At 45.3% G+C, this 27,546-nt stretch overlaps 1 protein-coding gene across 1 annotated transcript; it reads left to right on the forward strand.

Annotated features, from left to right (window-relative positions):
* Positions 1-27,546, forward strand: LOC144603232 (E3 ubiquitin-protein ligase TRIM39-like). The gene is made up of 6 exons (XM_078416431.1): positions 1-414; positions 8,993-9,088; positions 13,186-13,416; positions 16,951-16,973; positions 23,902-24,020; positions 26,785-27,546. The coding sequence occupies exons 1-6, from the start codon at positions 1-3 to the stop codon at positions 27,306-27,308; spliced, it is 1,407 nt and encodes a 468-aa protein (XP_078272557.1). The 3' UTR covers positions 27,309-27,546.

Genomic DNA, 27,546 nt, shown 5'->3' on the forward strand with positions numbered 1-27,546 from the left:
ATGGCGAGTATAGACGTGCTACAGTCCATGAAAGATGAGGCGCTTTGCCCCATCTGCTTGGAGTTCTTTGTCCAGCCTGTAACCAGAGACTGCGGCCACAATTTCTGCCGGACCTGCATCGTCCAGCACTGGCAGTCGGAGCGAGGGCCGGCCACTTGTCCGCAGTGCCGGGCGCTGCTGCCCGACAAGACGCTCAGACACAACCGGTTCGTGTCCAACATCGTGGAGAATGTAATGAAGCTCAGAGTGGACGAGGCGGTGGTTCAGACGGAGCTCCGCTGCCAGGAGCACGACGAGAGGCTGAAGGTTTACTGCAGCGATGACCAGAGGCCGATCTGTGTGGTGTGTGCCACGTCCCGCCATCACCACGGCCACTCCACCAGCCCGCTTGGCGAGGCCGCTGAACTCCATAAGGTGGGACACCGCGCTCACAGTGAACTGTCACAGGACGGGAACAGGCCTCTCTGTTCACCCAGTCCTCACTCACCACACAGAACACAGAGCACCACAGGACAGGAACAGGCCTCTCTGTCCATCTCCTCACCCACCACGCAGAACACAGATCAGCACAGTAACAGGCCCTTCGGCCCACTGTCACAGCAAATAGAACAGTACAGAACAGAAACAGACCCTTCGGCCCACAGTGCCAAAGAATGTAGAAAAGTACAGAACAGGAACAAGCACTTCTGCCCACTGTCACAGCACACAGAACAGTACAGCACAGAAACAGGCCATTCGGCCCACAGTGTCACAGATCATAGAAAAGTACAGCACAGAAACAGGCCCTTCCGCCCACTGTCAGAGTACATAGAACAGTACAGCACAGGAACAAGCCCTTCTGCCCACTGTCACAGCACATAGAACAGTACAGCACAGAAACAGGCCATTCGGCCCACAGTGTCATAGCACATGGAACAGGACAGCAACAGAACAGGCCCTTCGGCTCACAGTGTCATAGATCATAGAACAGTACAGCACACAAAGAGGCCCTTCGGCCCACAATGCCATAAAAAAGTACAGAACAGAATCAAGCCTTTCGGCCCACTGTCACAGAACATAAAACTGTACAGCGCAGTAACAGCCCCTTCAGCCCACAGCATCATAGAACATAGAAATATACAGCACAGGAACAGGCCCTTCTGCCCATTGTGTTATTGAACATCGAAACGTACGGCAGAGGAATTGGTACTTCAGCCCACAGTGTCATAGAATGTAGAAAAATATAGCACAGAGATAGGCCCTACTGCCCACTATGTCATAGAATATAGAAATGTCACCTCCTACCAGGCTTTCCAAGCGAAAGAGAGGTTCACATGCATCCTTTCTAACCTAACCTACTGCGATGTTCCTGATTCGGTCTCCTATCCATGTTCTCCAGAGATGCTGCCTGTCCCGCTGAGTTACTACAGCTTTTTGTGTCTACGGTTTAAACCAGCATCTGCAGTTCCTTCCGACACAGAGTGTAGTACAGCACAGGAACATAGAAACATAGAAACATAGAAAATAGGTGCAGGAGTAGGCCATTCAGCCCTTCGAGCCTGCACCGCCATTCAATATGATCATGGCTGATCATCCAGCTCAGTATCCTGTACCTGCCTTCTCTCCATACCCCCGATCCCTTTAGCAAAAAGGGCCACATCTAACTCCCTCTTAAATATAGCCAATGAACCGGCCTCAACTACCTTCCGTGGCAGAGAATTCCACAGACTCACCACTCTCTGTGTGAAGAAATGTTTTCTCATCTCGGTCCTAAAAGACTTCCCCCTTATCCTTAAGCTGTGACCCCTGGTTCTGGACTCCCCCAACATCGGGAACAATCTTCCCGCATCGAGCCTCTCCAACCCCTTAAGAATTTTATATGTTTCTATAAGATCCCCCCTCAGTCTTCTAAATTCCAGCGAGTACAAGCCCAGTCTATCTAGTCTTTCCTCATATGTAAGTCCCGCCATCCCAGGGATCAATCTGGTGAACCTTCTCTGTACTCCCTCTAAGGCAAGAACGTCTTTCCTCAGGTTAGGAGACCAAAACTGCACACAATACTCTAGGTGCGGTCTCACCAAGGCCCTGTACAACTGCAGAAGAACCTCCCTGCTCCTAAACAGGCCCTTCAGCCCACAGTGTCATAGACTGTAGAAAAGAATAGCGCAGGAACAAGCCTGTCGGCAAGGCCGTTTTTATAGCATTATGGGCCCCCGGGCAAAGCAGTGTACTGGGGCCCCTACCGTTACTCTCCCCCACCCCCCTTTCCCTACCAGCCCCCCCCCCCCCCTGTCGTGCCGGCGAAAAGCACTTACCGAAAACACTTAGCGATGGACTTAGGGTGCTATATTGTTGCGAAAAGCACTTACAGATCGCTGTGAGAAGCACTTAGGGACCGAAAATGTTGCAAAAAAAGCACTTATTGAATCTACATTTTTAAAGTAGTATTTATTTATTGCAAGTCACTTAACATACACAGATCAGCATGGGGCCCCTATGCTCGTGGGCCCCCGGGCAAGTGCCCATCAGGCCCATGCGTTAAGACGGCCCTGCCTGTCGGCCCACAGTGTCATAGACTGTAGAAAGGTATAGCGCAGGAACAAGCTTGTCGGCCCACAGTGTCATAGACCGTAGAAAGGTATAGCGCAGGAACAGGCCCTTCAGCCCACAGTGTCATAGACTGTAGAAAAGTGTAGCACAAGAACAGGCCCTTCAGCCCACAGTGTCATAGAAAAGTATAGCACAGGTACAGGCCCTTCGGCCCACAGTGTCATAGACTGTAGAAAGGTATAGCACAGGAACAGGCCCTTCAGCCCACAGTGTCATAGAAAGGTATAGCACAGGAACAGGCCCTTCGGCCCACAGTGCCATAGACTGTAGAAAGGTATAGTGCAGGAACAGGCCCTTCAGCCCACAGTGTCATAGAAATGTATAGCACAGGAACAGGCCCTTCAGCCCACAGTGTCATAGACTGTAGAAAGGTATCGGGCAGGAACAGGCCCTTCAGCCCACAGTGCCATAGACTGTAGAAAGGTATCGGGCAGGAACAAGCCCTTCGGCCCACAATGTCATAGAAAGGTATAGCACAGGAACAGGCTTGTCGGCCCACAGTGCCATAGACTGTAGTAAAGTGCAGCACAGAAACAAGCCCGTCATATCATAGAAATTAGAAAAGTAGAGTGTTGTAAGGAACTGCAGATACTGGTTTAAACCAACGATAGACACAAATGCTGGAGTAACTCAGCGACACAGTCAATCTCTCTAGAGAGAAGGAATGAGTAACATTTCGATTCGTCTCGACCCGAAAAGTCAACCATTCCTTCTCTCCAGAGATGCTGCCTGTCCCGCTGAGTTACTCCAGCATTTTGTGTCTATCTCTGATAAAACAGTGCTTCGGCCCAGAGTGTCATAGAATACACAACAGCGCAGGAACAGGCCCTTCGGCCCACAGTGTTATGTAACAGAAATATACAGCACAGAATCAGGCCGTGTGGCCCACTGTATCACAGAACATCGAAAGGTGTGGCAGAGGAATTGGCACTTCACCCACAGTGTCATAGAATGTAGGAAAATATAGCACAGAAATAGGCCCTGCAGCCCACTATGTTACAGAATATAGAAAGGTCACCTTCCAGGGACCCAAACAGACTTTCCAAGCGAGAGAGAGGTTCACACACACCTCCCCTAACCTAATCTACTGCAATGTTCCTGATTCAGTCTCCTATCCATGTTCTCCAGAGATGCTGTCTGACACGCTGAGTTACTCCAGCACTTTGTGTCTTATTATAGGAAAGTACAGCACAGGAGCAGACCTTTCAGTCCACAGTGTCGTTGGACATAGAACGGCTCAGCACTCGAGCAGGCCCTTCAGCCCACAGTGTCGTTGGACATAGAACGGTGCAGCACTAGAGCAGGCCCTTCAGCCCACAGTGTTATAGAATACTAGACCAAGTGGACCCGTTAGCCCCAAACCTCTCCTGCATTGGTGCAGCACATTCTCCTCCCTCTTCCCGCCTCCCCCTTCCCTCTTCCCGCCTCCCCCTTCCCCCTCCCCTTCCCCTCCCTCCAATCCATCCTCTTCAACCCCTTTATCCTCCCCCACCCTCCCTCCACCTCCCCCCCTCTCTCCCTAGGAGATAGATTTAAACTTTAAAATGTGAATAACTTTAAAAATATAACACCGATTTAAATTAAACTTCTTCCATTAGCACCAAAGGGACGACGGTGAGTAAGGTGGACCTAAAATTGTCGCACTATTGTTTCCTGTTTTGGCTGTAGCTCAGGAACAAACAAACAAACAAACGAGAGTTTTAGTATATAGATAGAAAAGTGCAGGGCAAGAACTGACCCTCACAGTTTCATAGAACATAGAAAAATAGAGCACAGGAACAAGCATTTTGACCCACAATATCTATGCTGAACATGACGCTGTATAACTAATCTTCTCTGGTTTAGGTTTATTATTGACACACGTACCAAGGTACGGTGAGAAGCTTTTGTTTGCATGCTTATCTGATCAAATCAGATAATATTATAAAAGAATAGAATCAAGCCAAACACAAGCGAAAAATCCAAAGCAAAGAGAAAGATACCAGAGTGCAGAATATCATTTCTCAGCTTTACAATCAGGGGTGGCATGGTGGCACACCGGTAGAGTTGCTTCCTTACAGCGCCAGAGACCCTGATTCAATCCTGACTATGGGTGCTGTCTGTAATGAGTTTGTACATTCTCCCACAAGCCAAAGATGTACAGGTTTGTTGGTTAGTTTGGCTTCAGTAAAAATTGTAAATTGTCCCTCGTGTGTAGGATAGTGCTGATGTACAGGGATCGCTGGTCAGTGCGGACTTGATGGGCCGAAGGGCCTGTTTCCGCGCTGTATCACTAAACTAAATTAAACTGAACAATGCAACAGTTCCACAGAAAACGTCCACTGCCTGCAATAAGGTCGGATAGAAAATCAGGTCTGTTTCCTCGATTTTGAAAAGACCATTCAGAAGTGCAATAAGAGGGGAAGAAGCTGTTTCTAACTCTGAAGTTGCTCTCTTGCAAGCTTCTGAATCTTCTGCTTGACAGGACCAGGGAGCAGAAGGAATGACCAGGCTTGGAAAGGTCCTTAATTAATTTGGCTGTTCTTCCGAGGCAGCTTGAAGTATAGATGGAGTCGTTGGTGGGGAGTGTGGTCTGTGTGACGGACAGGGTTACATCCACAAATCTCTTCCTGCATATGATCCATGTCATTCCCCATATATTAATGTGTGTCTCCTAAAAGCCACTTTCATATTTGCCATGCACATCTCCTTTAAAGTTTGCACCTCTCACCTAAAGTTATGCCTCTAGTCTTTGACATTTCCTACCTTTTGTGGTGAAAATGTTCTGATTGTCCACCCTATCCTATGCCTTTGATAATTTTATAAACGTCTATGGGATCTCCCTTCACCTGCTGGCATTCTGGGGAAAACAACCACTCCTTATACATAATACCCACCCATCGAGACAACATTATGAACCCTTCTTCAGACCCAACCTGAAAATCCATCTGTTAGTTCTTTCCCCAGATGCTGCCTGACCCGCGGAGTTCCTCCAGCAGTGTTTTACTCAAGATTTTAACATGTGTAGTTTAGTTTTGTTTAGAGATACAGCAGGGAAACAGGCCCTTCAAGGAGAAGATAACTTGCATTGGAGGCAGCCCAGATAATGCATATTGTTTGATTGCTCACATTATGTGTTTGCCCTATGAGTAATGGTTGAGTAGGTTTGGTCTGTATTCATTGCTGCTTCGAAGAATGAGATGTGACCTTGTTGAAACATGGAAGGTTATGAGGGGGATTTGCAAGACAGATGTTGAGAAGATGATTTCCCTTGTGAGGGAATCTAAAAACAGGGTCGTTATTCAAGAACGAGCAGTTCCTCATTTCAGATGGAGAAGAGGAGAAACTTCTCCACTGAGGATGGTGAATCTTTGGAATAGTTTACTGCAGAGAGTTGTGGAGTAAAGGTCATTAAATATGTTCAAGAGAGACGAGGACCATGAGAATGGGGAAGGGAAGTGAGTGGTCCTCAGGTGAAGGACACAGGGGGCCATGTTATCAAAATCTGTTCCAATTTCTGACATTCTTAGATTAACTCTTCCATCTCTCTTCACCCATTTTTTAATTGTTACTCCAATTATGAATGGAAATTCTGTCCTTGGCCAGATGCATTGCAGCTACAGCCAAAAAGCACCCCAATGCCTGTGCTTCCTCAGGAATCCGGCATGCCTCCACCGGCACTTACTAACTTCTACAGGTACACTAAAGAAATCAGGCTCTTGGGATGCATCGCTACTTGTTTTGGGAATAGCTCTGCCTGAAGCAGCGAGAAATTGCAGAGAGTTGTGGATGCTACCCAGGCCATCACACAGGCCACATTCCCCACCATACACTGTTGGAAAGGGTGCAGAGATTTATGAAGATGTTGGCAGTTCTCGAGGGAACGTCAGGGAGAGGTTGTGCAGGCGAAAACTCTTTTCCTCAGAGTGCAGGAGAATGAGGGGTGATCTTATAGAGGTGTACAAAATCATGAGAGGAATAGATCGGGTAGATGCACAGAGGCTCTTAACCAGAGTAGGAGTACCGAGAACCAGAGGACATAGGTTTAAAGTGGGGGGAAAATATTTAACAGGGAAACCTTTTCACACAGTGGGTGGTAGGTGTATGAAATGAGCTGCCAGAGGACGTAGTTGATCCAGATACTATTGCAACGTTTAAGAAACATTTAGACAGGTACATGGATAGGACAGGTTTAGAGGGGTATGGGCCAAACGCAAGCAGGTCCAACTAGTGCTGGTGAGGGCAAATTGGGCCGAACTGCCTGTTTCCACGCTGCAAGATTCTATGACTATGACAATCCATCTGCGTTGCCAAGGGAGAACAGCCAACAAATTCTAGGACCTTTCCCACCATGGTCATTCCCTCTTCTCCCCGTTCCCATCAAGCGGAAGATCCAGAAGCTTGAAAGTCCATAAAGCGAGACTAGGGAATAGCTTCTTCCCCTGTCATAGAAACGTAGAAAATAGGTGCAGGAGTAGGCCATTTGGCCCTTCGAGCCTGATCATCCAGCTCAGTAACCTGTACCTGCCTTCTCTCCGTACCCCCTGATCCCTTCAGCCACAAGGGCCACATCTAACTCCCTCTTAAATATAGCCAATGAACTGGCCTCAACTACCTTCTGTGGCAGAGAATTTCACAGACTCTCTGTGGGAAGAAATGTTTTCTCATCTCGGTCCTAAAAGATTTACCCCTTATCCTTAAGCTATGACCCCTGGTTCTGGACTTCCCGAACATCGGGAACAATCTCCCCGCATCTAGCCTCTCCAACCCCTTAAGAATTTTATATGTTTCAATAAGATCCCCCCTCAGTCTTCTAAATTCCAGCGAGTATAAGCTTAGTCTATCCAGTCTTTCTTCATATGAAAGTCCTGCCATCTCAGGGATCAATCTGGTGAACCTTCTCTGTACTCCCTCTAAGGCTAGAATGTCTTTCCTCAGATTAGGAGACCAAAACTGTGCACAATACTCCAGGTGCGGTCTCACCAAGGCCCTGTACAACTGCAGCAGAACCTCCCTGCTCCTATACTCAAATCCTCTTGCTATGAATGTTATGGTCATATTTACCATACTTCTGAAAGATCCTATCTGAAGCTAGAGTACAGTCCCAATTCTCCAACTTAACTCATTGCGGACATTGGACTTTTTCTATGGATCTGTTATGCTCCATTGCTGGGGACTATATTCTGCACTCTGGTATTTTCTCTTTGCTCTTACTACTGTACTTGTTTCTTGTTTGATTGTATTCATGTATAGTATTACCTGATTTCTTTGCATAGAATACAAACAAAAGTTTTTCACTGCATCTCAGTACACATAACAATAATGAACCTATACCACTACCAAATTCCAATTCTGTTTATCCTGATGATATAGGTGAAGGCTATTTCAGCCCACTGTCTATGCCAGCATAAAGAGCGACCTTATTTCCCAATAATTTTCCCTGCAATCTATTCCTTCCACTTTCCCCATCAATTTTACCCAGATTCAATCGCTCACCTGTATGCTCGGGGCAATTTACTGTGTCATCCTAAACTACCAAACAGAACACAATTACCTTTGGTATTGGTTTTGTATTCTCAAGTGTACAGAGATGCAGTGAAAACATTTGCTCAGCCCGCTATCCAAGCAAGTCATACCATTTATGAGTCCAATCAAACCATAGACAGGTCTACCAGGTCGTGCAAAGAAAACAATAAACAGTGTTGAGTATAGTGCTACACTAGAGAGAAAGTGCAGATGTTCTAAAAATGCAAACGTTGCAAGAATATAGATTGGGTGATCGGGACCATACCAACAGCTTATAAGAGTCTGATAAATAGTCTGATTTATATATGATTTCTATATAGATTTATAATAGCAGGAGAGAAGGTATTCCTGAAAGTCATACACACTTTCAAGATTTTGGATCTTCTGACTGATGCAACAGGCGAGAAGAGAGAATGACTGGGGAGGAAGTTGTCCTTCATCATGTTGTTGCATTCCTGAGGAAGTGTGGTGTCGATGGAGTCGATGAGGGGGAGGCTGGTTTGAATGATGGACTGGGCGACATCGCAACTCTCTGCAATTTCTTGCAGTTTTGGGCAGAGTAGGTGCCAAACCAAGCTGTGATGCATTCTAGTACGATGCTTTCCAGGGTGCATCCGTAGAAATTGGTTGGAGTCACTGGAAACATGCCGGATTGCCTGTTTTATGGAACATGGAAAAAATTACAAGCAAATGGGTGTAATCCACACAAGGAGAACGCCTCATGGACAAACATGGTGGACCAGGTTGAAACTAGATGGCTGGAGCTGTGAGGCTGCTCTACCAGCTGAGCCAGACTATAATTGGGGTTGATCTTCCAGATCATTGACAACAGACTTTAAAAATGTCGTCTTTTTCAGGAGACCTATGTGACTTTTTTTTGCGCGTTTCTCTGTTCCAGGGAATGCTACGGAAAGAAATCGAGTCCCTCAGTGAACAAATGCTTGATTGCTGTGAAAGTCAGGATGAAGAAGAAGAAGATGTAAATAAACTGAAGGTACGAAGGGCCGTTTAAAGGTCCCACATCAAAGCACAGTTGAGATGGGAAACAAAACAGTTAATGTAAAAACTAGTGTGGCGGTCCAATGTCATGCATGTGAGATATTGACTCAATCTAGCACCAGGTAAATATTTAATTTCCGTGCCTTTCACTCCATTATATATTTGATCTGTTGTAATATTTTGTTTCCTCCGATTCCAGGCCAAAGATCACAATGATCATTTGCTCATGGTTCCAGCATCCTGAGTTTCTTGTGCCTTCATTGAAAGGCCCGATGTTTTCTCCAACTACACAGCATGAGAAGCGTAGGGAAGGGAGCAGGAATCAGACAAGTGGTCCATCAAAACACAAAGTGAAGGAGTAATGCAGTGGGTGAGGTCAGGCAGCATCTCTGCAGGGAATGGATAAGCAATGTTTTGGTCTGTTTGTCCATTCCTTTCACAGATGCTCCTGAACCGATCAGTTCATAGAGTCATATAGCGTGGAAACAGGCCCTTCAGCCCAACTTGCCCACACGGGACAACATGTCCCATCTACACTAGTCTCACCAGCCTGTGTTTGGCCCATATCCTTCTAAACCTACCTGATCCGTGTACCTGTCTAAATGTTTCTTAAACGTTGCAAGGGTACCTGCCTCAGCTACTTCCTCAGGCAACTCGTTCCATACACCTATCACCCGTTGTGTAAAAAAGTAACCTGCTGAGTTACTCCAGCTTTTTGTGAATAAAAAAGTAACCCCTCGGGTTCCTATTAAATCTTTCCCCTCTGCATGTATGTTCTCATCCACATCTTTGCTATAAATGACAAACAGCAATGGGACCACCACCGAACCCCATGGCACACCATTAGTCACAGGCCTCCAGTCCGAAAAGAACCTTCCACCATCATCCTCTCCTTCCTTCCATGAAGCCAGTTTTCTATCCATTCAGCTTTCTTTCCTTTGATCCCATGCGATTGTAAGGGGTTTCTGCGCCGATCTTTCGCCCGACCTAAGGTCCCCGTGCCTTGCCCTGATCCCTTGACCAGGCCGTGCACACTGGTTCCCCGTGAGTGGTTCGACCCACTCACCCCCTACGGTTCTAGACACTGGACTTAGATGCAGGAGCGTTTATAGTGCAGAAAAATTCCACCAGACCAGATTTGAAAACCAGGGTTTAAATGAAAAAGGCTTTTATTTAGCGCTTGGGACTATTGTCCATGAATACTTATATATTGCTATACGACATATCTATTAAACACATATTGAATCACATGAATACCTTGGACTTATGAATCACAAAACGCACAGTTCCACAAGACGTATACACGAATACCTTTTTCGCTGAATTCTTAAACACACAGTTCTACAAGACATCTACACGACTGTAAGATGGGGAACGTACGACACATCGCAAAATTGACCAACACATATTTCTTTACACACCCAAAGTTTATTCAAACCACCCTCCCCTCTACACTAAACTATGTCCAGGATATGCAGGATTTGGAGTACATGCTCACCATGGGGCTATTACTGGGGTTACTGGCTGTTGGTTTTGCAGTATTTCTCCTCGTGTTGCGTGCCTATTCCTCTCTCTTGCATCCGTTCTTCTTGCCTGTCGTTTCTTCCTCCTGCATTCGTTTTCTTGCCTGCTTGCGTTCCTTGCAGGTTTTCTTCTTCCGTTTAAAACCCAAAAGTCGTGGCCAGTTATACTATTTCTGACCCGTCCTATCTCCCGCCAGATCTTGGAATCTCTTTGTTTAAAAAGATATGTATGAGTTTTCTCTCTGATCTGCGCTTATGTCCGGGGATACCGGGGATGGCCAGACGGTGTTAATTGGTATTTCGTTGCAAGGTGATGGGTTTAACTGGTTTCCCATCACCTACCAGGTAGTTTTCTATGGGCTATTGTGCCCCCTTAACGAGATTAACTGTGTAGGTCGGCTTGGGGCATTGTGAGTATGCTGATGTCAGTGCCCCAGTGTCTGGACTTCGACCTGGTTTCGCAAGCTTCTGCATGGCCAATACCCATCCATTGTTCTGGCCGTGGCTTTGCAGAAACCTAGAGACTGGGCTGTAAGGTTTTTGCTTTTGTGGCTGGTCACGAGGTCCTGCGGCCATCTTAGGACCCACAGATTGTGACATCCCTTGGAAAAAACCGACCGCAGCCTTTCTCCGCTATCAGCCCCAGTCTCCCGTTTAAAATGTCCAAACTGCAGCTCTTTGGTTTTGTGTTGCTTTCAGAATGAGGGAAAACTTCTCAAATCTTACACGATGTATATTTCCGACAGCACTTTGTATTTTGCTCAAGATTCCAGTATCTGCACTTCCTTGTATCTCCATGTGCTCCATCAAGCCTGTCCACCTTTCTAGTCATAACTTTTGACTTCTCTCTATTATCATATCATCATATCATATATATACAGCGCGGAAACAGGCCTTTTCGGCCCACCAAGTCCGTGCCGCCCAGTGATCCCCGTACATTAACACTATCCTACACCCACTAGGGACAATTTTAAAAAAAACATTTTTACCCAGTCAATTAACCTACATACCTGTACGTCTTTGGAGTGTGGGAGGAAACCGAAGATCTCGGAGAAAACCCACGCAGGTCACGGGGAGAACGTACAAACTCCTTACAGTGCAGCACCCGTAGTCAGGATCGAACCTGAGTCTCCGGCACTGCATTCGCTGTAAAGCAGCAACTCTACCGCTGCGCTACCGTACCTATTACATCAATTCATCTATGACATCTCTCCAGTCTGAAGAGTTCCAGAGGCTCACAAACCTTTGAGCAAACAAAAATCATTCCCTTTCCCTTGGAGATAAAAGGAACTGCATATGCTGGAATCTTGGACAAAACATAAAGTGCTGGAGGAGCTCAGGGAATCAGGCAGCATCAGCGGACGAAATGAATAGGTAACATTTTGGATCAGGACATTTCTTCAGGCTCATTCCTCAGATTTCTTTCTTCATTCCCTCCTTCAGTAGGTAAAGCTGTTGGCTGAATCTATCCTGTTCTAGATTGACTCAACCAGAGAAAGTATCCTGTCAACAAGACAGACACAAAATGCTGGAGTAACAGTGGGACAGGCAGCATCTCTGTCTGAAGGAATAGGTGACGTTTTGGGTCTTGACCCTTCTTCAGACTGAATCAGGGGAGAGGGTGATACAGAGATAATGAAATATGTTTTGTGTCTATCTTCAGTTTAAACTAGCATCTGCAGTTCCTTCCTGCAACATATCCTGTCAACAACTCCACTCAGAACCTTATTCACTTCCCATATAATACAACTCCTTTTAATGATGTCAAGTTAATGAACCTATTCAACACAGCCTACTGTAAACAAGGAGATTGAATCTGCACCACAGTGTCAAACCATCACCATCCCAGAACATGGGACAAGCCCTTTGGCCCACAATATCTGCCAAACATAATGACAGGACCAACTCTTATCTGCCTGCACATTGTCCATATCCCACCATTCACTTGCCTGTCCAAAAGCCTCTAAAATGATTCTAATGTATCTGCCTCAACCACCCCCCTCCACCCCCCCCCCACCTTACAACAGCACATTCCAAGCACTCACCACCCTTTGTGTAAATAAAAATACTTGCACTGCACATCTCCCTTAAACTTGCTCCTCTCACCTTAAAGATGTTTCCTCCCACATTCCAAAGATGTGCAGGTTTATGGGTTAAATGGCCTCTGTAATTTGTCCCCGGTGTGTAGGATAGAACTAGTGAATGGGTGATCACTGGTCACCACAGACTTGGTGGGCCAAAGGCCCAGTTTCAACACTGTATCTCTAAAATAAAAAGAAAGGTAAAGTCTGATTAAAGATAGTTCAAAGGTCTCCAATGAGGTAGATGGTTGGTCAGAACCGGTCTCTAGTTCGTGAGAGGATGGTTCAGTTGCGTGGAAACAGCTGGATGAAACTGTCCCTGAATCTGGAGGTGTGTGTTTTCAGTTATAACCTAGCATAATGTTCAGCTGTGGCATGGTGGAACAAAGAGCCTGTTCCTGTGCTGTACTGTTTCCTGTTCTGTGCTCCACGACCCATGAACTTCTCACCTTGCACTGGGTAAATCCACCTGTTGTTTATTCCATCAGAAAGAATCTGCGGCTCTGCAGAAGAACATTGAATCTAAGTTCGAAGAACTGCACCAGTTTCTGCACCAGGAAGAGAAAAAGCTGAAAACAATACTGGAGCAAAAGGAAAATGCCATATTGCAACAAAAAGATGAAAATCTAAAGAAAATCTCCGAACAGCATGCATCACTTAAGAAAGCAATCTTGGACATGCAAGAAAAACTGAGTCTGGAAGATGCAGAGTTTATGCAGGTATTGTCTATTGTTTACATGGGAAACATGATGCCATTACCATTCAGATTCTAAAACCCAATGTACAGTAGAGAACTCCATCAGTCCACATTCAGAACTTTGGCAGCATCAGTTCCAGAATGGGTGGTACGGTGGCACAGCGGTATAGTTGCCTTACAGCACTTACAGCGCCAGAGACCCAGGTTCGATCCCGACCACGGGTGCTGGCTGTATGGAGTTTGTACATTCTCCCTGTGACCGCATGGATGTTCTCCGAGAACTTTGGTTTCCTCCCACACTCCAAAGACGTGCAGGTTTGTAGGTTAATTGGCTTCGTAGAGATGTAAATTGTCCCAAGTGTGTGTGGGAGAGTGTTAATGTGCGAGGATCGCTGGTCGGCACAGACCCAGTGGTCAGAAGGGCCTGTTTCCGGGCTGTATCTCTAAACTCTAAACCAATATCGCAGCTTTTCCAGACTCTTGGATCATATTCATTAATACTCCAACACACTTAATTAATGGAGAAACAAGAAATTGCTGATGCTGGTTTCCACAAGAGGATACAAAGTTCTTGAATAGCTCAGCAGATCAAGCACCATTGAACATGCTGCTTCACCTGCTGTTATAACAGCACCATCAAACATGCTGCTTCACCTGCTGAGTTATAACAGCACCATTGAACATGCTGCTTCACCTGCTGTTATAACAGCACCATCAAACATGCTGCTTCACCTGGTGTTATAACAGCACCATCAAACATGCTGCTTCACCTGCTGTTATAACAGCACCATCAAACATGCTGCTGGACCTGCTGTTATAACAGCACCATCAAACATGCTGCTTCACCTGCTGTTATAACAGCACCATCAAACATGCTGCTTCACCTGCTGTTATAACAGCACCATCAAACATGCTGCTTCACCTGCTGTTATAACAGCACCATTGAACATGCTGCTTCACCTGCTGTTATAACAGCACCATCAAACATGCTGCTTCACCTGCTGAGTTATAACAGCACTATGTACACTAATGAGGTCTGAATCACTCTAGAGGAGGTTCTGACCCAATTCATCATGTTTCCTTTCCCCCTCGACAGATGCTGCATGATCTGATGAATTCCTCAGGCACTTTGTGTTTTGCACTGTTTTAAATCAGTGTTTACAGATGATATGCAGAATAACAATAAACATTCCAGTTAACTCGTTATCACCTACCCCACAGGCAACAATGGACCATTGTGGGCCACACCTTTCCTTGATCATCGTTTCTTTTTGCATATCTTTCATTCATTTCTTCTATGTACCTTCTATATCTCTCATTTCCGTTTCCCCTGACTCTCAGTCTGAAGAAGGGTCTCGACCCAAAACCTATTCCTTTCTTCCAGAGATGCTGCCTGGCCCGCTGAGTTACTCCAGATTTTTCCAGTTCCATTCCAGTTAACCAGGTACATTTAAACAGAGCACTGGAAGCAGAACGAGGCAAGTTTCAAGGAAGCATGGGGAGTGGGGCCCAGGTGAGTTTTAAGGGAGAACTGGTTAAGTCAAGTTGAGCTTATTGTCATATGAATACAGTGAGGGACAGATGCAGTGAAAATCTTGCCTCTTGCACCATCACAAGCTTATAGACAGAATCAGCACACAGAATCATGTTAGACTCAAGTTCTGCAAGCCAGTGAAAAGGAAAAGACTAGTTGGGCATTGAGTATAAGTGTCAGGAAGACACAATGCAGATTTTTAGCACTTTGGTTAGACCTCATTTGAAGTATTGTGTGCAGTTCTGGACACCCCAATATAAGAAGTCTGTAGAGGCATTGGAGAGAATGCACTAGATGTTGACCAGAATGATGCCTGGATTACAGGGAATTAGTATCAGAAGAGGATGGACAAACTTGGATAGTTTTCTCTGGACTGTCGGTGTTTTCTCTGGACTGATGGAAGTAGATCAAATTAAGAGAGCCACCGGGTAGACAGTCAGAACCCTTTCTCATGGTGGAAATATGAAAGATCAGTGGGCATAGCGTGATGGTGAGGAGACAAAATATAATGGAGATGTGTGGGGCAGGCGAGGGGTGGTTGGTGCCTGGAATGCAGGGCCAGGGGTGATGGTGGTGGGTGCAGGTCCAATACTGGTGTTTATGGGCTTTTAGACAGGCACGTCATGGTCACGTGCAGGCAGATGAGATTAGTTTATCTTGGCATTGTGTTTGGAACAGACATTGTGGGCCAAAGGGCCTGCTCCAGTATTGTGCTGTGCTGCTCTGTGAGTGTGGAACTTTAGCACCAGAATGCTGAAGGAACAATGGCAACTAAGAGTTGGAAGGAACTGCAGATGCTAGTTTAAACCGGAGATAGTTTAACTTCTCTAACTTCAAGTAACCCTTGCTTTCCCTCTCTCTCCATCCCTCCCCCTTCCCAGTACTCCAACCAGTCTGACTGTCCCTGATTACATTTTATCTCTGATTGCTTTGTTGTTACCTTCTCCTCGCTAACAATGATCTATTCTACATTTTCTTTCATCTCCACCCTCTTTGATGTCTCGTTCTCACACCTTATACTTTCTTATCTCTGTATCTCCCTCTCCCCTGACTCTCAATCTGAAGAAGGGTCTCAACACGAAATGTCACCCATTCCTTCTCTCCAGAAATGCAGCCTGTCCCACTGAGATACTCCAGCATTTTGTGTCTATCAGTGGCGACTAAGACCCTGGTGTGTTAAAAGGAACAGGGAAATCAACAAGTGATGTGGCAAATTGGATGCATCAGGACTTCCAAATAGTCACACCGTGAAATAATAGAGGTTTATTGCACCAAAGAATCATTTCCTCATAGGTCTGTGAGCTTCAATTTTAACAGTTTTCCTGTTAATAGACCATAGAACTTGGAACATTGCACAGGAACCGACCTTTCAACCCACAATCTCACAGCTGAATATGATTCCAAGTTAAACTAATCTCTTCAGCCTGCACATGATCCATATCCCTCCATGCCCTGCATATACATGTGCCTATCTAAAAGCCACTTAAATGCTGCTATTTTATCGACATGCCCTCCACCGAGAATTTCGAACTATGAGTTCGGTATTGAAACTATTCTGTGTCCAAATCTTGTGACATTGTAAAGTCAAATTGCAGTTTTTACACAATAATATTGGAAATGCATTTTTACCATTGTCTAAGTTTCTGACAGATCTATGTAATGAAATATTGTAATAAAAGGCCCACCCTTTTATTGGTGGTTCAGCGATAAAGTTGCTGCCTCACAGCACCAGGGACCCGGGTTTGATCCTGACGACGCGTACTGTCTGTACAGAGTTTGTACGTTTTCCCCGTGACCTCCGTGGGTTTTCTCAGAGATCTTCGGTTTCCGCACACACTCCAAAGCCGCACAATTTTGTGGATAATTGGCATGGTTTAAATGTAATTGGTCACCAGTATGTGCAGGATAGTGTCAATGTGCGGGGATCGCTGGTCGGTGTGGGCTCAGTGGGTCGAAGGGCCTGTTTCTCTGCTGTATCTCTACAATTAAAAAGTAAAACTAAAACAATCTTCTCTCTTTCAGGATATTAAAAATATTCTTGGCCGGTAAGTGCATTATTGTCCATATTTGGCTGACAATTATATATTCTGTAATGCAACCCATTCCACCTGTAGTCCTTTGCATTGTTGGATACGGATGGCAGGCAAAGTGAATGAATACTTGGATTCATTGGAGCAAAAAACTTTAGGGGCTGGAAATCCAGAACAAAGACAGGAGACACACGGAAATGCAGATGCTGAAATCTTGAGCAAAACACAGGGTGGTGGAGGAACTCAGCGGCATCTGTAGATGGAATGGACAGGCGACATTTCGGGTCGGGACCCTTCTTCATACTGATAGTAATAGCAGGGAGAAAGCTGAGATGGGGTTGTGGGTGGGACAAAGCCTGGCGAGTGATAGGTGGATACAGTTTGGGCGGGGGTTTTATTGGTAGTGGAATAAGTGATACAGGCTGGAGATAAAAAGGCAACAAACATGTGTCAGATAAGAAGAGAGGATGGGTGAAATGCAAAGTAAAAGGGAGGGATGTAGATGGAAGGGGACAGGGCAAGATACATAGAACAGACAGCACAAGAACTGGCATTTCAGCCCACAATGTGTATGCCATACATGATGCCAGACAAACCATTATCTACTTGCACATACTTTTTTGAGGATGTAACAAGTAGATTGGATAAGGGAGAGCCAGTGGATATCGTGCATCTTTGGCATGTTCCCACACAAAAGACTAGTGTGCAAAATTAGAGGCCGTGGTATTGGGAGTAGGATATTGATATGGATAGAGAACTGCTTGGCAGACAGGAAGTAAAGTAGGAATTACCAGGTCCTTTTCAGAATGGCAGGCAGTGACTTGTGGGGTGCCGCAAGGCTCGGTGCTGGGACCCCAGTTATTTACAATATATATTAACGATTTAGATGTGGGAATTAAATGTAACATCTCCAAGTTTGTGGATGACACAAAGCTGCATGGCAGTGTGAGCTGCGAGGAAGACGTTATGAGGCTGCAGGGTAAGTTGGGTAGGTTGGATGAGTGGGCAGATGCATGGCAGATGTAGTATAATGAGGATAAATGTGAAGTTATCCACTTTGGTGGCAAGAACAGGAAGGCAATTTATTATCTGAATGGTGTCAGATTAGGAAGAGACTTGGGTATGCTTGTACATCAGTCACTGAAAGTAAGCATGCTGGTACAGCAGGCAGTGAAGGAAGTTAATGGCATGTTGGTCATCTTTGCGAGAGGATTTGAGTTTAGGGGCAAGGAGGTCCTGCTGCAGTTGTGCAGGGTCCTGGTGAGACCGCACCTGGAGTATTGTGTGCAATTTTCGTCTCCTAATTTGAGGAAGAACATTATTGCTATTGAGGGAGTGCAGCGTAGGTTCACCAGGTTAATTCCCCAGGATGGCGGAACTGAGATATGATGAAAGAATTGGTCGACTGGGCTTCTATTCACTGGAATTTAGAAGGATGAGAATGGATCTTATACAAACATATACATTTCTTAGAGGATTGGACAGGCTAGATGCAGAGAAATATTTCCCGATGTTGGGGGAATCCAGAACGAGGCATCAGAGTTTAAGAATAAGGGGTAGGCCATTTAGGACTGAGATGAGGAAAAACTTTATCACCCAGAGAGTTGTGAATCTATGGCATTCTCTGCCACAGAAGCCAGTGGAGGCCAATTCGCTGGATGTTTTCATGGAAACAAACATACAGTAGATAGATAGAAAATAGGCGCAGGAGTAGGCCATTCAGCCCTTCGAGCAAGCTCCGCCATTGAATGTGATCATGGCTGATCATCCACAATCAGTGTCCCGTTCCTCCCTTCTCCCCATATCCCTTGATTCCATTAGCCCTAAGAGCTTTATCTAATTCTGTTTTGAATGCATCCAGTGTATCGGCCTCCACTGCCTTCTAAGGCAGATAATTTTCTTCACTGCCTGCGGTAGCTGCATGCTTACTTTCAGTGACTGATGTACTAGGACACCCAGGTATCGTTGCACCTCCCCTTTTCCTAATGTGAAGCCATTCAGATAATAATCTGCCGCCTTGTTCTTGCCACCAAAATGGAAACCTCACATTTATCCACATTAAAATGCATCTGCCCACTCACCCAACCTATCCAAGTCACCCTGCATCCTTAAAGCATCCTCTTCACAGTTCACACTGCCACCCAGCTTTGTGTCATTTGCAAATTTGCTAATGTTACTTTTAATTCCTTCATCTAAATCATTAATATATATTGTAAATAGTTATGGACCCAGCCTTGCGGCACCCCACTAGTCACACCCTGTCATTCTGAAAGGGATCTGTTAATTCCTACACTTTGTTTCCTGTCTGCCAACTAATTTTCTATCCATGTCAATACCCAACCCCCATGTGCTCTAATTCTGCCCACTAAATTCCTGTGTGGGACCTTATCAAAGACTTTCTGAAAACCAGATACACTACATCCACTGGCTCCCTCTTATCCATTTTACTTGTTACATCCTTAAATAATTCCAGAAGATTAGTGAAGCAGGCTTTCCCCTTCGTAAATCAATGCTGACTTGGACCGATCCTGTTACTGCTATCCAAATGTGCTGTTAATACATCTTTAATAATTGACTCCATCATCTTCCCCACCACCAATGAATGTCAGGCTAACTGGCGTATAATTCCCTGTTTTCTCTCTCCCTCCTTTCTTAAAATGTGGGATTTCATTAGCTACTCTCCAATGCACAGGAACTCATCCAGAATCTATAGAACATTGGAAAATGATCACCAATGCGTCCACAATTTCTAGAGCCACCTCCTTGAGTACCCTGGGATGCAGACCATCAGGCCCTGCGGAATAATCAGCCTTCAATCCCATCAGTCTACCCAACACCATTTCCTGACTAATGTGAATTTCCTTCAGTTCCTGTCACCCTAGACCCTCTGTCCCCTAGTACATCTGGGAGATTGTTTGTGTCTTCCTTAGTGAAGACAGAACCAAAGTGCCTGTACAACTCATCTGCCATTTTCTTCTTCCCCATAATAAATTCACCTGTTTCTGTCTTCAAGGGACCCACATTTGGCTTAACTAATCTTTTCCTTTTCACATACCTAAAGAAGCTTTTACTATGCTCCTTTATATTCTTGGCTAGCTTACATTCGTACTTCATCTTTTCTCCCGGTATTGCCTTTTTAGTTAACATCTGTTGCTCTTTAAAAGTTACCCAATCTTCTGGTTTCCCGCTCATCTTTGCTATGTTATACGTCTTCTCTTTTAGTTTTCTCCTGTCCTTGACTTCCCTTGTCAGCCACGGTTGCCTCTTACTCCCCTTAGAATCTTTCCCCCTTGTTGGAATGAAATGATCCTGCACCTTCTGGATTATTCCCAGAAATTCCCGCCATTGCTGTTCCTCCGTCATCCTTGCTAGGGACCCTTTCCAGTCAACTTTGGCCAGCTCCTCCCTCATGCCTCCGTAGTCCCCTTTGTTCAACTGCAATGCTGACATTTCTGATTTTATCTTCTCCCTCTCAAATTGCAGATTAAAACTTATCATATTATAGTCACTATCTCCTAATGGTTCCGTAACCTTGAGTTCCCTTATCAAATCCAGTTGATTGCACAACACTAATCCAGAATTGCCTTCTCCCTGGTAGGCTCCGGTGTAAGCTGGTGTAAGAATCCATCTCAGAGGCACTCTACAAAATCCCTTTCTTGGGGTCCAGTATCAACCTGATTTTCCCAGTCTACCTGCATATTGAAATCTCTCCGATAACCACCGTAGCCATTACCTTTGTTACATGCCACTTTTAACTCCTGATGCAACTTGCACCCTATATCAAGGCTACTGTTTGGGGGGGCTGTAAATAACTCCCATTAGGGTATTTTTGCCCTTACAATTTTGCAGTTATATCCACAATAACTCTACACCTGATTCTATGTCACCCCTCGCATAGTACTGAATTTCATTCCTTACTAACAGAGCTACTCCACCTGTCTGGCTTTTCGATAGGACGTATAACCCTGAATATCCAGTTCCCAGCTTTGATACTCTTGCAGCCATGTCTCTGTAATTCCCACAACATCAAACAGTGCCAACCAATCTGTAACTCCAGAGGGAATCAGATTTAGCTCATAGGACTAAAGGAATCAAGGGATGTAGGGAACAAGCAGGAATGTGGTAATGATTTTAGATGATCAGCCATGATCATATTGAATTAAGGTGCTGGCATGAAGGGCCGAATGGTCTACTGCATTTTTTGTTTCTATTTTTCATTAGTTCCACCTACTGGAATTCTCTCTGCAACCTTAGAAACTTGCTTCCAGAATATGTTTATCCAGTTCCCTCAAAGACTTCAGTGAAACATGTCTCCACCAATTCTGCATCCGTATGTTCCAGATTTGGACAACATGCCAGCAGTTTAGTTTAGTTTAGAATGAAATGATGCCCATCAGAAGAACTGCCAAGGGATGTCCAAAAGGCAGGGGTGGTTGTGCAGGCTGAGACATTTTTAGACTTTTAGAGATACAGCTTGGAAACAGGCCCTTCACCCCATGCCGACCAGCGATTCTTGTACACTATCCAACACACTAGGGCCAATTTACCATTTTTACCGAAGCCAAATAACCTATGAACCTGTATGTCTTTGGAGTGTGGGAAGAAACTGGAGATCCCGGAGAAAACCCACGCAGGTCACAGGGAGAACGTAGAAACTCTGTTTAGATAAGCACCCGTAGTCAGGATCTAACCCGGGTCTCTGGCACTGTAAGGCAGCAACTCTACCGCTGCTCCTGGTATGGAAGTTAGAATCATTTTTCATTATGTTGTTCTTAGTACTCTTCCCCTACATTGTATATCCATTATATATCTTTTACTCTTCCACCAATGTGAAGAGTCCTTCACTATCAAATCTATCCAGACCCTTCATTATTTCACATAATCAATTACATTTCTCCTCAACCTTCTCTTCTCCCAGAATGAAGTAAGGGCTTCATTCTTCAGAAATGTCTGTAAGTCAATTATTCAGCAAGTCAGAAACAGTAATTTTCCATGGCCATCCCACAATATACTTGCTATAGTTCTTAAGAATCATTGAATAATAACCCTAATTTTACCTGTGATCAAACAAATGGAATATACATTGGATCCATTAATAATAATAATAATAATACATTACATTTGTATAGCGCTTTTCTAGACACTCAAAGACGCTTTACATGGTTAAGTAAGACATAAAAATAAATAAATAAACGAACTGAAAAGGAAGAATAAGGTGAGGTGATTGTCAGTGGTTGAAGGCAGTGTTGAACAGGTGAGACTTCAGTGATGTTTTGAATGTGGTGAGTGAGGAGGAGTCTCTGATGGTTTGAGGTAGTGAGTTCCAGAGGGTGGGAGCAGCGATGGAGAAAGCCCTTATTATTCATTAGTTAATGAATACCATGAAAAATTCATTATTGGTGTGGCACAGTGGTGTAGCGGTAGAGTTGCTGCCTTACAGCGCCAGAGACCCATGTTCGATCCTGACTATGGGTGCTTGCTGTATGGAGTTTGTACATTCTTCCTGTGACCATGTGGGTTTTCTCCAGGTGCTCCGGTTTCCTCCCACACTCCAAAGATGTACAGGTTTGCAATTGGCTTTGGTAAAATAGTAAATTATCCCTAGTGTGTAGGATAGTGTTAATGTGATCGGAGGGCGGCATGGACTTGTGGGCCGAAGAGCCTGTTTCCGCAATGTATCTCCAAAGTGCAAGGTCTATTGGTTTATTCTTATTTATTATTGCTGAGGATAGCACTATGGTGCAGCTGGTAAAGATGCTGCCTGACAGCGCCAGAGACCTGTTTTGAACCTGACTTTGGATGCTGTCTGTGGGGAGCTTGTACTTTCTCTTGTGTAGGAAGGAACTGCAGATGCTAGTTCAAACCGAAGATAGTCACAAAATATTAGAGTAACGCAGCAGGACAGGCAGCATTTCTGGGGAGAAGGAATGGGTGCCGTTTCGGGTTGAGACCCTTCTTCAGACAAATTGTCGAAAGAAGGGTCTCAGCCCAAAACGCCATGCATTCCTTCACTCCAGAGATGCTGTCGGGCAGGGTTAATTGGCCTCTGTTCATCGCCCCAAGGGTGTAAGGACTGGATGGGAGATTGGGATAACATGGAACAATTGTGAACGAGTGATCAATGGCTGGCATGGACTTGGTGGGCCAAAAGGTTTGTTTCAGGACCATATCTCTATAATTATTCCTGGCTTAAAAAATCAATTGAAAACGCAAGGGAGGATTTGCATGAAATCAGTCTTTCACTCGGTCATGTGATCGTTATCTGGGAAGCCCCTGAGGCTCCAGTCCTTTTAATCAATGTAACCAAAGCACTGTTATTGTACATCATTTCCACACCCGCTCCAATATCCTCACACTTAATTCCTCTAACACACACACAGTTCAGAAGGAATATCCATTACCCATGGAGAAGGTTAATAGCTGGTGGCTGTTAAGCTACTAGCAATGGATAATAAAAACCAATGCCTCATGTGCAAGGGATGAGATATGATACAATACGATAGAACTTTACTTATCCCAGGAGAGAAATTGGTCTGCCAGCAAAATACAACATAAAACACAAGATACATGAAGCATGGAATTTAAGTGCTGAGTGGAAAGTCCAAGATTTGGGATGCAGTACGGGGAGTTCAATACTATCAGAAGTGCTGCCTTTTGGTTGAGGTCTCCATTTGCTTTCTGAGGTAGTCCTTGCAGAATACTATAAAAACCAACTGAAAATTCCTCCTTGGTCAATAACTATCTCCAATCAACACATAGAATAGCTTGATTTATATATTTCTTATATATGTTGTTCATATTTCCCTATGACCTAAGTCTTGGATAGTAGTCTCTGAAAAGTCAGAAGTTGAGGGCAGTGCTGACAAGTATATAAAGAGAGATCAAAGATATGGTGTATCATTCTACTTTTGCATCTCAGCGATACTTTTTACTTCCAACACAGGTGTGAAAACATGCAGTTCCAAAGACCCGCCAGAGTTTCCATTGACCTCAGTCAAGATGATTTCAGCGGCCCCTTTCAGTTCAGCCTGTGGAAACGGATGCTGAAGCTAATTAACCCAGGTAAACTTATCTTCCGGTAGAGTCGAAGAATTATGGTGTTTGAAATATGGAAGAGATTTTGATAGAGGTGTGAGGAAAAATTTACACATTTGGTCCAGTCTGAAGAACGGTTTCGCCCTGAAACGTCACCTATTCCTTTTATCCAGAGATGCTGCCTGACCCACTGAGTTACTCCAGCTTCTTGTGTCTATGTTCAGTGTAAATTAGCCCCTGCATGTCCTTCCTACACATTTGGGACAGGACAGCCCACAGGTTCAGTAGCGATACACCAGATATGTAACACGGCTGGTAATCCTGGGGCCTGAACTAACAGTTTAAAGAGTTCAGTACAGTGCAGGAGCAGACCCTTTGGCCCACAATGTCCATGCCGACAATGAAGCCAAGATAAACTAATCTCCTCTACCTGAAACCTATACCTCCATTCTCTGCATATCCATGCACCTCTCTAAAAGACACTATTGTGTCTGCCTCCACCATCTCATCCAGCAACATGCTCCAGGCATCCTCTGTGTTAAAAAGAACATGCCCCGTACATTTTTTTTAACTTCATCGCTCTCACCTTAAAGCCACGTCCTGTGGTCCACAACATTTTCACCCTGGGGAAAAAAGGTTGTGAATGTCTACCTTATCTCTGCCTTCCATCAGTTTAAGCATTGCTGCTATCAGCTTCATATCACACGATGGAAACTGTCATTTAAATTCAATTCATAATTTGGAATTTGGAATTTCGTAATTTCATAATTTGGAATTTTGGAATAATTTGGAATATCTGGCCTATATGAAGATGACCACGAAAAATGCAATAGACAATATGTGCAGGAGGAGGCCATTCGGCCCTTCGAGCCAGCACCACCATTCAATGTGATCATGGCTGATCATTTTCAATCAGTACCCCGTTCCTGCCTTCTCCCCATACCCCCTGACTCCGCTATCCTTAAGAGCTCTATCTAGCTCTCTCTTGAATGCATTCAGAGAATTGGTCACCACTGCCTTCTGAGGCAGAGAATTCCACAGATTTACAACTCACTGACTGAAAAGGTTTTTCCTCATCTCCGTTCTAAATGGCCTACCCCTTATTCTTAAACTGTGGCCCCTGGTTCTGGACTTCCCCCAACATTGGGAATATGTTTCCTGCCTCTAACGTGTCCAAACCCTTCATAATCTTATATGTTTCGATAAGATCCCCTCTCTTCCTTCTAAATTCCAATGTATACAAGCCTAGTCACTCCAGTCTTTCAACATATGACAGTCCCGCCATTCCGCCCTCAATAGCAAGAATATCCTTCCTCAAATTTGGTGACCAAAACTGCACACAGTACTCCAGGTGCGATCTCACTAGGGCCCTGTACAACTGCAGAAGGACCTCTTGGCTCCTATACTCAACTCCTCTTGTTATGAAGGCCAACATTCCATACCATACCATACCATACCATATATATACAGCCGGAAACCGGCCTTTTCGGCCCACCAAGTCCGTGCCGCCCAGCGATCCCTGTACACTAACACTATCCTATACCCACTAGGGACAATTTTTACATTTTACCCAGCCAATTAACCTACATACCTGTACGTCTTTGGAGTGTGGGAGGAAACCGAAGATCTCGGAGAAAACCCACGCAGGTCACGGGGAGAATGTACAAACTCCTTACAGTGCAGCACCCGTAGTCAGGATCGAACCTGAGTATCCGGCGCTGCATTCGCTGTAAAGCAGCAACTCTACCGCTGCGCTACCGTGCCGCCATTGGCTTTCTTCACTGCCTGCTGTACCTGCATGCTTTCTTTCAGTGACCGATACACTAGAACACCCAGATCTCGTTGTACGTCCCCTTTTCCTAACTTGACACCATTCAGATAATAACCTGCCTTCCTATTCTTACCACCAAAGTGGATAACCTCACACTTATCCACATTAAACTGCATCTGCCATGCATCCGCCCACTCACACAACCTGTCCAAGTCACCCTGCAACCTCATAGCATCTTCCTCACAGTTCACACTGCCACCCAGCTTTGTGTCATCTGCAAATTTTCTAATGGTACTTTTAATCCCTTCATCCAAGTCATTAATGTATATTGTAAACAGCTGCGGTCCCAGCACCGAGCCTTGCGGTACCCCACTAGATACTGCCTGCCATTCTGAAAGGGACCCATTTATCCCCACTCTTTGCTTTCTGTCTGCCAACCAATTTTCGATCCATGATCACATTGTCAGTATCCTACCCCCAATACCATGTGCTCTAATTTTGCCCACTAATCTCCTATGTGGGACCTTGTCAAAAGCTTTCTGAAAGTCAAGGTATAGCACATCCACCTGCTCTCCCCCGTCAATTATCCTAGTTACATCCTCAGAGGTACAGGTGAACCTCTGCCTTACCTGGAAAGACTGTTTGGTTCCTTGGATGGAGTCGAGGGGGAAGGGAAATGGACGGGTGTTGCATCTCCTGCAGTTGCAGGGGAAAGTACCTGGGGGGGGAGGGAGTGGTTTGGGTGGGAAGGAACAAGCTGACCAGGGAGTTTTGGAGGGAACGGTCTCTGCGGAAAGCAGAAAGGGGTGGAGATGGGAAGATGTGGCCAGCAGTGGGATCCTGTTGGAGGTGGCAAAATGTTGGAGGATTATATGTTGTATGCGATGGGTGATGGGGTGGAAGGCGAGGACAAGGGGGACTCTGTCCTTGTTACGAATGGGGAGAGGGGGAGCAATGTGTCAAAATGTTTGATTGGCAAATCGTGTGAATTCACCATGCAGACCTTTTTCTCCCCTTCAGTCCCGATCAAACTGAAGCTGAATCCGAACACTGCGCATCCGAGACTCATCCTGTCCAGTGACCTGACAGCCATCAGACTCGGTGCTAAACAGATGGTCCCTGACAGACCAGAGCGATTTGTGCAGTGGCACGGTGTCCTGGCTTCTCAGGGCTTCAACACTGGGAGCCACTACTGGGAGGTAGAGGTCGGAAGGAACACTATGTGGAGTGTGGGAGTGGTAAAGGCATCGGTACCGAGGAAAGCGGAGTTCACACCGGAGCAGAAATCCGGAGCCTGGGTATTGTGGCGTCTGGGAGAGGAATATACCACTATGTCTGCACCACGTACTGCCCTCCCTGTTCCAGTCAAACCCCAGAGATTGGGCGTCTACCTGAACTATGAGGCTGGCCAGGTGACACTGTACAATGCCGATTACATGTCACATCTGTACACTTTCACGGACAAGTTCACCGAGAAACTCTATCCTTTCTTCTTAACGGGCTGCAACATTGATTCATTGCAAATAGTCCACTTGCATATATAGGTTTATTTGGTGAATGCGCGGTCAACCTTTATGGGGAGACACTTGAAACTGCCCTACTCCAGGGGTTATCAGTGTTAATCAGTGTCTGATAAGTCGTTCCAACAATGTCTCCACCTGTAAACTCCATCTTTAGATATCTAAGACCAAGTAGACCTGTTGGGGCCCAAATCTCTCATGCATTGGTGCAGCACCCTCTCCTCTCCCCCTCCCCCCTACACCCCCCTCCCCTTCCCTCCCT

This window comes from Rhinoraja longicauda, chromosome 19, assembly GCF_053455715.1.
Source record: "Rhinoraja longicauda isolate Sanriku21f chromosome 19, sRhiLon1.1, whole genome shotgun sequence".
NCBI classification, from domain to species: domain Eukaryota; kingdom Metazoa; phylum Chordata; class Chondrichthyes; order Rajiformes; family Arhynchobatidae; genus Rhinoraja; species Rhinoraja longicauda.